Here is a 14,783-nt window from a genome sequence, read left to right on the forward strand (position 1 = left end):
GGGCAAAGAGGCCGGTGCGATGCTCTGCGTGTCGGCTGGCACGGGAGGTTCCGCCACCTGGTCAGACTCTGGGCACAGTGCTGAAGACACACGTCCCACCACCTCCTTTCTCGGGACACTGGAGAGGGAGGCCAACGGTGCCTCCGAAGCTCCGGCCACAGACTGAGCTGCCACTGGGGCTGCACTGGAGGCCACGGTGCCCACTGGTACCATTGGTCTGGCCAAAATGTTCAGTGCCACTGCACCTGCTGTGGCACCAGCAGGGTCAGCTGTTCGGGTTGTCTGGCCTGGCCCATCGAAGGATGGCTACGAATAGAGACTGGTCTGGCATAAGATCTGCTGCTGTCTCTGGACCGGGAGGAGCGGAGGGGCCGGGATCTACGATGGCCACAGGATCGCAATCTCGACATGGAGGACCAGTACCGGCGGTAACAGCTGCTCTGCGAACAGCCTCAATGAGCGGACATGCGACAGTGAAACGCCGGCGATCGATGCCCGGGGCTGTGATATCTTGGTGGAGACTTGGAACGGGAGTCCGAGAGGAAACGGCGTCAACGACCGTGCTGTGATCGACTGCGGTACCCTCTCCAAGACTAGGACTGAAGGCGACATCCGCCACGATCCCGCCGATATTCGTTCCTTGAGGACGAGAGGTGCTGCGAGTCCCAGCCGGCTGGAACCCAGCCAGACAGTCCGGTCGGCGTCGAGGGCAATCCACCTGGACACTGCCCCAAGCAATTGCTGGTTGGTGATCGGCGCTGGAAACGTTCCCTCGACTGAGACCAGTACCGGGCCGTAGGCGACTGTGGAGATCCCAGCGGCGCCTTACCTCTGGAGCACGGGGCCAACATCGGAGGCGCTCCGGGCACTGGCATGGACATAACATCCCGGGACACCTGGAGGGCTTCAGGAGTGGACAGCATCCGGACATCCGGAGAGGCCTGTACCAAAGGGGCCGGGCTTCTCTGCGCAACGTGAGTCGGAGGCCTGGGGCCCGGTGGGGATCAAGGACTGCCTGACATGGGCCTAGCCTCAGTCCCAGACTTCCCTCGGTACCGCTGTGAAGAGGGAGTCTTCCTGGCCCTCTTGGCTTGCCCCATGGATGGGGAGCAGTGCCGACTGGTCGATGGCACCGGAGGGTTGCCGTGTACCGACACCGCAGTGCCGGGTACCAGTTCGGAAGACATGCCGGGGTCGGGGTCAGCATTGACTCCATCAGGATGGCCTGGAGTCTAATGTCCCTTTCTCTTTTGGTCCAAGGCTTAAACGACTTGCAAATCTTGCACCTTTCACGGATATGGGTTTCTCCCAAGCAGTGCAAACAGTTTCCGTGTGGGTCACTTCTTGGCATAGAACGCCTACAAGAGCCACACGACCTAAACCCCGGGGTGCGGGGCATGCCCCGGCCTGGACTCACTGACTAACTTAATTAACTAAACAGCTAACTAACTACAGGTACTAACGCTGAACAAACAAACAGTTCTGGGGATGAGCTACAGCAAAGCTGGAGCTGAGCAGTTCCGACGCACCTTCACTGGCGGCAAGAAGGAACTGAGGGTGAGGGGAGCGTGCAGCTCCCCTTATACCATGCCAGGCAGGAGCCACTCCAGGGGTCGTGGGGGCGCTCTACCCTACGGGTACTGCTAGGGGAAAAACTTCCGGCACCAGTGCACATGGCGAGCACACACACCTATTGTGGAATACACATGAGCAATCACTCGAAGAAGAACTTGAGCTCATGTGCACCAAGTGACCCCAAAAGAGTTTTATCAGCACATATGAATATTCAAATATGTCAAGACCACAAACCTACTGACCGCATGTGGCACTGCAGAGACACTGGTCCACCTTCAATTAGTTCATCATAGGACAAAATAAATGTGGATGGTAATTAGGTGACAGTACAAAGTCAGCTCATTGGCACCCACATACAAGGCAGTAGCTGTAGCTGTCACATCCCCTACAAAGGCCATCTGGGGATTATGCAAGGCCAGGTCAATGATGGATGAGATGAAGGATGGTCCAGTGGTTACAATTCTAGGTTGGGACTTGAGAGTAGGGGTCCAGTCCCTGCTCTGCCACAGATTTCCTGCAGGACCTTGGGCAAGTCACTTAGTTGCTCTGTGTCTCAGTTTCCCATCTGTACATTGGGATAATAGCGCTGCCTCACCAGGGGGTTGAGAGGTTAAACACATTAAAGAGTGGGAGGTGTGCAAATGCTATAGTGACAAGGGCCTGAGAAGTACTCAAACTGTTTCCGTCATGCCCTTTTCCCCCCATATACTTAATACTTGCCAGGAATTTGCTACTTTTGCTGTTTTACTGTCTATACCACAGGATTTTTCTTTTTTAAACTTAAGGAAAAACTCCCTACAGTGAAAACAGCTGCCTCTTCAGACCTGAAATTTGGCACACCCATGGTGTTCTGTGTGTATTTCACACGCTGCTCAGTTTCAGGAAGGGCGCATGTAAGTGACAGGACCATCATCTGGGAGCGTGAGCGGTGGAACAGAGCTAAGTGATACGAGCCCCAGATGCCACGCATGCCCATGTGTACACTTTCTGGGGCTGACCACGCATGCCCATGTGTACACTTTCTGGGGCTGCTTATGGAACCTTGGAACCCCTCTCCACAAGCCCCTTCCTCACCTGTGAGAAGGGGCTCAATAAATCCCTTGGCTCCTTCTGTGACAAAGTGGGAGTGTTCTTAATGTTTTCTCTGAATACTGTGTGGGTGCCTCAGTTTCCCCTATGCAGTTCTTAAGTATCTAGGTGGTGGGATAAGGGTGTGTATTTGTTGCAGAGCCCTAGAGGGCCAGTGTGATAGGGTCTGCACAGAGAATGGCTGACACCCTCTCTTCTGGCAACTGATGGCCTGGGCCCCTCCTCTGCAAAGGTACCAACTGAAGGTGTTGGAGAACAAAGAGATCAAGTGGCCTCCTAGCCCGGGAAAGAGACAAAAGGCGAGAGGAGGGGTGGGAGAGTTTCAGTTTGGAGCTGCCTGGGGAAATGGAGGGAGGCCTGAACTGGGTCTGGCTCCCTACCCCCCAAGATGAACCTCACTGAGGGGTCCTGTTTCCTGTACCTACAAGCTCTGTTTTGGACTGTGTTCCTGTTGTCTAATAAACCTTCTTTTTTACTGGCTGGCTGAGAGTCACAGTGAATCACAGGAAGTGGGGGGTGCAGGGCCCGGTCTCCCCCAAACTTCGTGACAACTGGTGGCAGTGGTGGGATGTACTGCACCCCCTGGGTGGCGCTTCCTTCAGTGAGTGACTGGGGAGCAGTAAAACAAAGGGTGATTAACGAGGACCAGGCGTGCTGAAGTCTCAGAGAGGAGCGGTTTTAGGGGGCGGAGAAGCTACGCTTAGCTTAACTCCTGGGAGAGTGTGACCAGCGAGAAGGACTGTTGCAGTAATGGATTCCCCCTGGGACTGCGGGGAGCAGTCTCAGGGGCGGAGGAGCCTGTGGCTTGGCCCTGGATGAGAGGAGGACTGTTGCAGTAATGGGGTCTCCCTGGGGACTGCAGAGAGCAATCTCAGGGGCAGAGGAGTCTGCGGCTTGACCCTGGGAGAGAGGTGGTGACCTGGAGAAGGGCTAGCACACTAGGGGTTCTTCCTGGAAACCATGGGGAGCTGAGAGCACACAGGCATGCGAGTCCACAGCAACTTGGGAACAATGAAGTGATGGCCTATCACCATCTCCTTAAGAAGGACATTGTAAACCTGTGCAAAAAGAGAGGGTTACATATTGGAAAGTTCACCAAAGCACAGTTAGTTGTGCAGCTGGAGGACGATGACTGCTCTAAGGAGCAGATTCCTGACCCAGATGGGGCTACAAGAGGATCTGGGAGCAGCTGTAGCTGTAGCCAGGCATCCCCAAGACTCCTGTCCCCGACCAGACGGGGGTCTTCACGGTCAGGTTCCCCATCAGGGGATCAGACACAGATGGGATTGGAGCAGAGTCCAAAAGAGCAAGAGGACCATGAGAGACAGCGAGAGCCCAAGAAAGAGCTGCAGGAGAAGCAGCAGCAGCATGAACTGCTGATGGTGGAGCGGAGAGGCATATTGGACTTCCCAGGGGTGAGTGGGAATAGACACCGGGGTGCCAGCACTGCAGGGAACCTCGATACTAAATTGCTGCCCCTGGTTAAGGGGTCGGGGGGGGGAGATGTGGATGCCCACCTCACTGCCTTCGAGCAGGCTGGCGATTTGAACCAGGGGGACCCTGCAGAAAAGCCGCGGTATTTAGCTCCCTTGCTGGGTCTCAAGGCCATAGACGCCATCAGCCAGATGGGTGGGTTGGTGGACAGGCTTCCACTCCTGGCCCTGGCCTATGTGTCTGCGTGGACTCTCCTGGGCACAGGCCTCTCAGACCCCCAGTGGGAGCGGAAGGTGGTGGTCAATGAGGAGACATTCCTGGGGTGGCGAGATCCTGGGACAGAGAGAACTGTTGTCAGGCCCCAGGTGGTGCAGCCTCACCAGATGCTGAGGGGCTGTGTGACCTGGGTGAAGGTCCCAGGGATGAAGGCCCACGACCTGCCTATGGGCCAGATCCCTGTGCAGGAGGGGTCGGGCTGGCTGGTAGTTTGGGTTCTCCAGGATATCGGCTGTGCGGTCCTGTTGGGGGGTGACTGTGTGTCTTTGGGACAGGATCCAGGCCCTGCTCCTGTAATGGCCGAGGATTTGAATTTGAATCCAGGGAAACAATTGGCTAAGACGGAAATGGTCAGTGAAAATGCAGATGGAGAGGAGAGGAGGGGTGGGAGAGTTTCAGTTTGGAGCTGGCTGGGGAAATAGAGGAAGGCCAGAACAGGGTCTGGCTCCCTATCCCCCAAGATGGACCTCACTGAGGGGTCCTGTTTTCTGTACATACAAACTCTGTTTTGGACTGTGTTCCTGTCATCTAATAAAGTCTGTTTTACCGGCTGGCTGAGTGTCACGGGTGAATCGCAGGAAGTGGGGGGTGCAGGGCCCTATCTCCCCCAAACTTCAAGACACCTTCCCATAAGGGGCACTGAAATCGGTTTCCTGATATCCTGACATAGAGGTTCTGGGAACTGAACTCCCTCATTCTGGAATTGCACGAGGAACTAACAAAGCTACTTGGATGCCTGTTCGTTAGAGAAGGGAGGGGATGAAGGAAATCTGATGGAAATATTTTCTAATTTAAAGCAGGAAGTGACAGAACCGGTACTCCAAATAGCAACAGAGCTGCTAGGGCCTGCTGGAAACGAGGACTTGACAGCCTCAACATGCACAGATGAGGTTGTAGCAGAGTTTCTCGCTGTTCTCAGAGTGGCAGTGACAGCTGGTTGAATCCATAGCTCTGTATTTGAATATTCTGGGTCTTCTTGTAAGATGAACCCTTTAAGTTTAAATGTTCAGGCTAACGTTTTTGGTTTTTTTTGACAACTACTAAGTTCTCTGCAGGGGTTTTGGCTGCAGCAGCAGATTTAATCAACTTCAGCTCAAGATTAGTGAGGTTTTATGCCTGGAAATCATGTTGGCTTTCAAACAATGCTTAAGCACTGTTCAGTGACAGGACTCCCTGTATGTTGAGCTGAGCTTACAAGTAGACCAGGAATGGACCCCATTCCTTCCCAGCTTAGCTCCTGCCTACATGCACACTGACGTATGTACACAATGTACGTATAAAATCAATGCATTAATTTAGACACTTACAGGTCCATATAACACACTTGCAACGCAAGTTCATACACTTTAAAATATACATTATTTTTAAGTCAAGTGATATCCATTCTCCTGCATTTTGCACCCCTTTGAAGTCACTTTTCTACCAGGATTACGGTAGCAGTGCAGTTGGGCAGTGATTCTGTAGTTATTATGAAGCAAAAAAACACAAGGAAAATCCTTTGAAAGTGCAAGAGGGAGCATGTTAACTCCCGTCCTTCTGTAGCTCCATTTGACTGGCCCTAAGCTCTCTATGAGGGAAAAAACCTCTGTTCTGCCCTGAGACAAGATGTAACATGTAAAACAGGTCAAGAGGTTGAGTTTTGATGAAGTTGGGAGAATGAGGGTTTGTAACAGAAACTCAGTTTCATAATAAAAAGCTACTTTTGGCCTTAATGATGGGAAGTCTAACTCACTCTGTGAAGATATATTTTAATACTATGACAGTGGAAGTACACAAGAAAGGAAAAAATGTTAAGATCTTACTCATGAACCTAACACTGCACAGGTACCGAAACAGCGTATTGTATTCGTGGAATAGTAGGTGATAGTCTCCTTGTACACATGCATTACAAAATGCAACCTTAATTTTCATATTTCTTGACATTTCAGCGCTTAACACTGCAACTGTTGTGTTGCTCTTACCATTTAAGGCTAAGTATTAAATGCAAGTTACCTGCATTTTGACTGCAATGACCACAGAAATGAGCTCCTTATCCATTTCCTTTAAGACGACCAGTTTCTTTAAAGTCAAGGTGCACAACCTGCAAGCAAGAACACAGGAGAAACAGCTATGAGTTACGCCTGGAAAAGGACAGGACATGAAGTCAGAGCACGCTGGAGGTACACCATGCCCTTGGGATGAATTTCTTCCTTTTCCTTTTATGTACTGGAGAACAGAGTACAGACTACTGACCCACAAGCTAGGTTAAAAAACTAGCTCTTAAAGCCAGACAACCAATAGAATTCAGAGTTGCACATTTTCAAGTTTGTTGGTTGTTTCACTTTGCAACTCCAGGCCCATGAAGACCTACTTCTACCTGTTTTTCAACTGTTGTTTTCATGAGTTCTTTTAAAAGTTAATAAGCAGTTCTGGCCACCCAAATGGAAAAACATGAGAGGGATTTAAGCTCTTCCCTCTGTCCCCTGCTGCTGGCATGCCAAGCAGATGAAAGTAGTGTCACGCTCCACTCATTGCTACTTTGCTTTGTTCAAAGCTGTTAAGAAAATAAGAATGGCCATATTGGGTCAGACCAGTGGCCCATCTAACAGACTATCCTGTCTCTGACAGTGGCCAGTACCAGATGTTTTCAGAGGGAATTAACAGAACAGGGCAACTTATGGAGTGATCCATCCCTGCTATCCAGTCCCAGCTTCTAGCAATTAGAGGTTTAGGGACACCCAGAGCATGGGGTTGCATCCCTGACCATCTTGGCTAATAGCCACCAATGGACTGATCCTCCATGAACTTCTCAACACTTGCAGAGTTTTTCTGCTGTAAGTTTAACCGGTGATAGGGAATCAGTGAAAGTAAAGCACTGGTTTGTGTACTCACTTAATTCCTCAGGCGTCAGAGTGTTTACATTAGCAGCACGTCCATCCCCAATGAGAGCTGCACTCTAGGGAAGCTATCCCACAGTGCAGCTCTCTCCAGTTTGACCATGGGTCTTAAGGGAGGGAAGTGGGGGATGATGGCGAGGCATCCTGGGTCCTTGCACAACCTCCTCTCCCCAAACATGGATAAGCTCCAGTAGCTCAGCATGGCTCAAGGCAGGGGATCCTTTGCTCCGGTGGAGCAGGCATTGTCACCTGGCCAGATAAGTGAGCACTTGCCAAGGAAACAGGAAGGGGAGTTTTAAAGTTCCTGGGGCTTTACAGGGGGAGGGGTGGATGTCTGTTTACCTGGCATCAGAGCAGCAGAGCTGCTGGCTAGAGTGGTCACCTTGGCACTGTGGGATATCCTGCAGAGGCTAAAAGCTACGTAAACAGGAAGAATGTGTCTTCACCTGCACATCACTGCAAATGCATCACCGGTAAGAGCTGTAAACCTCTCCTGGAGGTGGTTTTCTTTTTGCAGTGAAACTTCTGAGTTTCACTGCAAAAAGTCATTAACAAGTGTATCCCATGCTTTTTGTGAAAAAAAAAAAAAGGGACTTTTTCTTATTTTAAAAGGCAAGTGTAGATATGCCCTAATTCTTTTTTGAACAGTGTTATACTTTTGGCCTTCACAACATTGCCCGGTAACGAGTTCCTCAGGTTGACTGTATGCTGTCTGAAGTACTTCCTTTTTTCAAACCTGCTGCCTATTAATCAGGTGACCCCCATTCTTGTGTTATTTGATGTCATTAGTGATCCGATACTATTGTGCATTGAAATAATTCCTTGTATAAAGTACGGATGGAATTATTTCAATACACAAGTGTTAATATCAAGAAACAAGCATTAGTGTCTGGATTTTAATATTGGACTGGCCAGAAAGAAGCCCTTCCACTCTGCACACTCAGGGAAGATCCTGCTTTACTGAGCCACTTCTCAGACACCTCTTCCCAGCACAGCTCCTAGGTATGACTTCTCCTAGGAGCCTTACAGCTCTACCATTTGGCTTGGTGTTTGGTGGGCATGGTTCCGTCAGATCCTCTCTCTATTCATTAGCCAATTTATTTGAGCATAAGCTTTCATGAGCTACAGCTCACTTCATCGGATGCATACTGTGGAAAGTGTAGAAGATCTTTTTATACACACAAAGCATGAAAAAATACCTCCTCCCACCCCACTCTCCTGCTGGTAATGGCTTATCTAAAGTGATCACTCTCCTTACAATGTGTATGATAATCAAGGTGGGCCATTTCCAGCACAAATCCAGGGTTTAACAAGAACGTCGGGGGGGGGGGGTGGAAACAAGGGGAAATAGGTTACCTTGCATAATGACTTAGCCACTCCCAGTCTCTATTCAAGCCTAAGTTAATTGTATCCAATTTCCAAATGAATTCCAATTCAACAGTTTCTCGCTGGAGTCTGGATTTGAAGTTGATTATCATACACGTTGTAAAGAGAGGGGTCACTTTATATAAGCTATTACCAGCAGGAGAGTGGGTTTGTGTGGGGGAGGAGGGGGTGAGAAAACCTGGATTTGTGCTGGAAATGGCCCAACTTGATTATCATACACATTGTAAGGAGAGTGATCACTTTAGATAAGCCATTACCAGCAGGACTGTGGGGTGGGAGGAGGTATTTTTTCATGCTTTGTGTGTATAAAAAGATCTTCTACACTTTCCACAGTATGCATCCGATGAAGTGAGCTGTAGCTCACGAAAGCTTATGCTCAAATAAATTGGTTAGTCTCTAAGGTGCCACAATTACTCATTTTCTTTTTGCGAATACAGACTAACACGGCTGTTACTCTGAAATCTCTCTATTCACTATGAGAACAACAGGAACTCCAGTCTCTTTGGAGCTATCTTCCTAACTCTCCACACTTGGGCTGCCTGTGCCTGATATATTTGTTTGGGGGGGGGGTGACAGTCCTCGTCATCACAGATACTGCCATTCCTCAGCATGAGTTATGCTTAGAAATCCATCTTCTCCAACCCATCCTAATCCGTCTGGCCTCTCTCAGTCCCAAGGGAGAACCACCACATAAACAAAGAGCACAAACAAAAGCCTCCTCCCCTCCCCCCACCCCGCCAAGATTTGAAAGTATCTTGTCCCCTTATTGGTCCTTTGGGTCAGGTGCCAGCCAGGTTAGCTGAGCTTCTTAACCCTTTACAGGTAACAGGATGTTGCCTCTGGCCAGGCAGGATTTTATAGCACTGTATACAGAAAGATGGTTACCCTTCCATTTATATTTATAACAGAGGAGATCAACAGATAGTTGATCCAATCACCTCCTTCCCATGTGTGTCTATCCTATTTTCCCAGTAAGAGCGGAGAACCTTGTCTCTCGTACACCTGTACACTGCACTTCCTGACCCAGCAAGAGCAAGAAGTGAAACTGATCCATACTGTGTTGGTTTCATTCCCTGGCTGCTACTCCTGCAAGCACTGTATGAACATCAGACCATAGGGCTTGAAGGTCACTGAGTCCCCTGGTACTGCAGGCAGCCCCATCATATAATCTTGGTCACAAACTCATCAAGCTGCAGCTTCAGACTAGTTAGGTCATTTGCCCCAACAGCCCCTATTAGGAGGTTTCTCCAGAACCTCTCTCCTCTAATGGTTAGAAACCTAATTTCCAACGTAAATATACTCATGGCCACTGTTCCATTTGTTCTTGTGCCAACATTGTCTTAAGCTTCCACAGCTCCTCTCCCTCCCTGGTGCTTATCACTTCAGCAGGACCAGCAGCACATACTCCATGCTGGGAGCAGAGACACCTACCAAAGGGGGAAAAATGCCCCACATCAGACCAAACTGGAGACTGGCAAGGCAGTGCACTCAGCCCCTAAGAGAGAGCAGATGTGAAAGAGCAAAGGCCCTTCTAGCAACCCCTCCTGCTGGCAGGCTACAGAGGGACCCACATGCATGTTCCATCATGAGAGAGACTCAGAACATTGACACCCTCTTCCACCCAACCTCCCCGCACCCCCAACACCAACCATGGACAAAACCCCAGAAAACAAACCAACATAAACAAGTAAAATAAAATGAAAAGCTCTACTCCACATAGAGGTTTTACCCCGCAAAGGATCCAGAGAACTACAAAGTCTCCAAGGGGCTGCATTATTATCTATTTTACACAGAAATGTGTGCAACACTGGGACAATTCATAGTACCTCTGGGCCTCAGTTTCCCCATGTGTACAACAGGGATAACAGCCCTGCCCTGCCCCAGAGGGATGTTGTGCAGATGAATATATTACAGATGGAGAGGTGCTCAGATACTACAGGAATTGGCAGCAATGTAAAACTGACAAACTCAGCCCCTCCTTAGCCAGTTGATGACAAAGGGCAAAAGGGAGAATGGAGGCTCTCACACACCAAGTCCATCCACACAGAAAGGTGGAAGCTCAAACTGACAGAAAGTGGGAAGGAAATAGCACAGAAAGGCAGAAACAGGGGGAGAGGAGAGCGAAGCCCAGTATTTTTGACTGCACATCTGGTTTTTACTGTGTGCCAACACTAATTAGAAGTGATTCAGAGATAAATCTCAGGTTTCAGAGTAGCAGCCGTGTTAGTCTGTATCCGCAAAAAGAAAAGGAAAACTTGTGGCACCTTAGAGACTAACAAATTTATTTGAGCATAAGCTTTCGTGAGCTATGGCTCACTGCTGTAGCTCACGAAAGCGTATGCTCAAATAAATTTGTTAGTCTCTAAGGTGCCACAAGTCCTCCTCTTTTTTCTTTTTTTTAAAGAGATAAATCTGTCCCCTACTCCAGATTGAGGGAGGGGAAGGGGCCTCTGCTCCTCACCCCGTCCCAAAAGAAATGTCAAGTGTCAAGCACATGCATGCTGCAGCAGAGTCAGGAACTCGTTGTGATGCCATTTGTTTTCTTTGTAATGCTGTAGCTGGAGAACACTCACACCCCCCTGCTTGCCAAAATCCACAGAGCTGTGGCTGGTCAGGTGATGAGAGCAGAGGTATAACAGGACAGGCATTGTCTCTGCTGACAGACCAAAACAATCTGCTCTTTTTGTCCATCATACCCAAAGCTTAAGAAGGGAAAACTTACGTAAAGAAACAATTGTGCTCTCAGCACACACAGAAATATACAAGGAGCATTCTGTTCTCCACTGACATTCTTTCAATTAGTCATTTATAAGCTTTGATCAAACCCATGCAGCACTGCTGCCTGAGAAAGCCTCTCACAGTGATCAGGGAAACAAAAGCAGTTAAAAAAAGACATGAGATACATCTGCTTTCTTTATCCATGATTGCTGGACAACTGGTACTAAAAGGCTCTTCGCACCAAGAACAATGAAGCATTTATATCCTCTAGCAGAGGAGGAGATTCAGAGAAATCCACAGTGTAAAAATCATTCATGCAGTCAGTGTGTTTATTATTGCAGGTCTAACTTGTCTAGCTTCTACCTATCTGTTACTTTACAAATCAAAGTAGGAAATGGGAGGAGACTAACGCTTGCAAAAAAAAATAAATTTTTTTTTAAAGGTTATTCTAAGGGTATATTGATTGCAGCCACAGCCACATTTGGAGTAATGCACGAACAGTGGATTCAGTGGCTAAAACCAATGGGGGGCCTCCATGTACAGATGTGTACACAGAACAGCACCAAGATTATCCAAAAAGGAGGCACAAAGGTATCACCCCCTTTGTGTTCTTGTCCATCTGCTTGGAATTTTAGTGATACCTAAGTCTCGCAGATCAGCATTTGTCTGCTCTTAGCATCTTTATTAACTAACTAGAAAATGTTGCAATAAGCATGTTAAATTTCATGAGCAATACTAAACTGAGAGGAGTTAACACCAGGAAGGACAAAAATACAGTGATCTAGAGAGATTTGAAACAGAAAAAATGATTTTCAGCTTGGAAAGATGCACTCAACATACACAGGGAAAAATAATCTAGTACACAGCTATCCAATAGGAAGGAGGACACTTGGAATCAATACTGCAAGAGACACCAAGGGCGATGACAGAAGTAGGCTGAATGACTTGTAAATATTTCAAAACTGCATATTGCGCATGTGCAGCAGAACATTTTTCGTGCACTCGTTTCAGCATCCACCTGTAACTGAGTATGTGAATGCATAGCTAGTTCAAGGCACACAGGTGGGTTCAAGATGTATAGTTAAACCCACAAAAGCTTAGAACCCTCACTTTTGTATTCCTTGTTTATTTTAACTGTGCAATCATGCAATTTTTGCATTTAATAGATACATAATTTTGATTATTCTTGCTCATTTCATTTACGCCAAGGTTGGGATTGGGATTGACTTCCCCTCCCAGCTTTTATTGGCAGGGACCTTTTGTGTTTTTTGCTTTTCTCAAGGCACTTAAATATCCATTGGGAGGACAGATGGGTTCTATTCAGTTTCTGAATCTGAAATGGAACCTTGGGCCTTCCCTTAATCATAAGCCAGGTTTCCATAAAAGAGTTGGAGGCTCTTGCCTAGATTCTCCATCAATTAGAGCTACAAACTACTACAGAATAAACACAGGTCCAATGAATATAAAAGGCTGTCTTTCTAAAGTAAAGATGTGAGAGTCTGACACTAGCTTTAAACAGAAGCCTGGTCTTCACCCATTTCCTTCAGCCTCTGAAGGTATAGAATCATAGACTTGTAAGGCTTGAAGAGACCTCGAGAATTCTCCTAGTCCAGGGGTTCTCAAACTTTTTCTGAGGCCCCCCACAACATGCTATAAAAACTCCTCGGCCCACCTTTGCCACAACTGTTTTTCTGCATATCCAATAGTTTAAAAGCCAGGGCCAGCATTAGGGGGTAGCAAGCAAGGCAATGGCCCAGGGTCCGACACCACAGACAACCTTGCAAAGCTAAGTTACTCAGGCTTCAGCTTCAAGCCTGGGCAGCGGGGCCTCAGCTTGGGCTTCAGCTGGGGGGGGGGGGGGGATTTTTTTCCAGGATTACCTGTGCAGGCGCCATAGCGCGGCAAGCATGGAGCCCGCTCAGCTCTCCGCTGCAATTTTGACCATTGTAAATACCTCATGCATTATCCAGAGGTACGTGCAGTACCTGCAAAACCGGGTGAGGAAGCAACGACAGTGTGATTACTATACTGATGAGGACATGGACACAGACCTTCCTAGAAGCATGGCATATGGCGTTTGGGAGATCATGGTGGCATTGGGCCAAGTTCATGCCATGGAACACCGATTCTGGACCTGGGAAACAAGCACAGACTGGTGGGACCGCATAGCGTTGCGGGTATGGGATGATTCCAAGTGGCTGCGAAACTTTCGTATGCGTTGGGCCACTTTCATGGAACTTTGTAACTTGCCGTCCCCTGCCCTGAAGCGCAAAAGACACCAAAATGAGAGGAGCCCTCACAGTTGAGAAGCAAGTGGCCATAGCCCTATGGAAGCTTACAACGCCCAACAGCTACCGGTCAGTCGGGAATCAGTTTGGAGTGGGCAAATCTGCTGTGGGGGCTGCTGTGCTGCAAGAAGCCAACGCAATCATTGACCAGCTGCTATCAAGGGTAGTGACTTTGGGAAATGTGCAGACGATTGTGGATGGCTTTAATGCACTGGGGTTCCCTAACTGCGGCAGGGCGATAGACGGAACGCATTTCCCTATCTTGGCCCCGGAACACCGGGGTGGCCAGTACATAAACAGCAAGGAGTACTTTTCCATGATGCTGCAAGCACTGGTGGATCACAAGGGACGTTTCACCAACATCAACATGGGATGGCTGGGAAAGGTGCATGACGCTCGCATCTTCAGGAACTCTGGTCTGTTTGAACAGCTGCAGGAAGGGACTTACTTCCCAGACCAGAAAATTACTGTTGGGGATGTTGAAATGCCTATAGTTATCCTCGGGGACCCAGCCTACCCCTTAATGACATGGCTCACGAAGCCGTACACAGGCACCCTGGACAGTAGTAAGGAGCAGTTCAACTGTAGGCTGAGCAAGTGCAGAATAGTGGTAGAAAGTGCACTGGGACATTTGAAAGCGCGCTGACGCAATTTACTGACTCGGTTAGATCTCAGCACAACCAATATTCCAATTGTAATTGCTGCTTGTTGTGTGCTCCACAATATCTGAGAGAGTAAGGGGGAGACATTTATGGCAGGGTGGGAGGTGGATGCAACTCGCCTGGCGCCAATTTCGAACAGCCAGACAACAGGGCGATTAGAAGAGCGCAGCAGGGCGCACTGCACATCAGAGAAGCTTTGAAAGTCAGTTTCATGACTGGCCAGGGTACGGTGTGACAGTTGTGTTTGTTTCTCTTGAAGTTACCCACCCCCTATATATATATATATATGAAAGTAAATAAAGTCACAATTGTTTAAAAAAAACATTCTTTATTATTTGTTCCCAACACATTGAGAGAAATCAGAAGGTACACTGGGGGAGGGGGTATTGGGTTAGGGGGGTGGAGGAAGAGAGAAGGACAAGCCCAGAAACCAAATCAAAATTTAGGATATGCCAGCTTTCTGCTGCTTGTGCAATCCT

The 14,783-nt window shown here is 48.4% G+C and overlaps 1 protein-coding gene across 10 annotated transcripts in view; it reads right to left on the reverse strand.

The window, feature by feature from the left end:
* The window catches only part of PACS2 (phosphofurin acidic cluster sorting protein 2), a 209,266-nt gene that overhangs the window by 150,303 nt on the left and 44,180 nt on the right, over positions 1-14,783 (reverse strand). For all 10 annotated transcript variants that reach the window (XR_012160291.2, XM_073356257.2, XM_073356256.1 and 7 more), the window contains exon 2: positions 6,367-6,454. Coding sequence is in view for 9 of the 10 variants with exons in the window: in XM_073356257.2 (XP_073212358.1) it covers positions 6,367-6,454 (88 nt within the window). In the remaining variant the exon portion in view is untranslated. The remainder of the gene's footprint in view (positions 1-6,366; positions 6,455-14,783) is intronic.

Source organism: Lepidochelys kempii, chromosome 8 (assembly GCF_965140285.1).
Source record: "Lepidochelys kempii isolate rLepKem1 chromosome 8, rLepKem1.hap1, whole genome shotgun sequence".
In the NCBI taxonomy this organism is placed as follows: Eukaryota; Metazoa; Chordata; order Testudines; family Cheloniidae; genus Lepidochelys; species Lepidochelys kempii.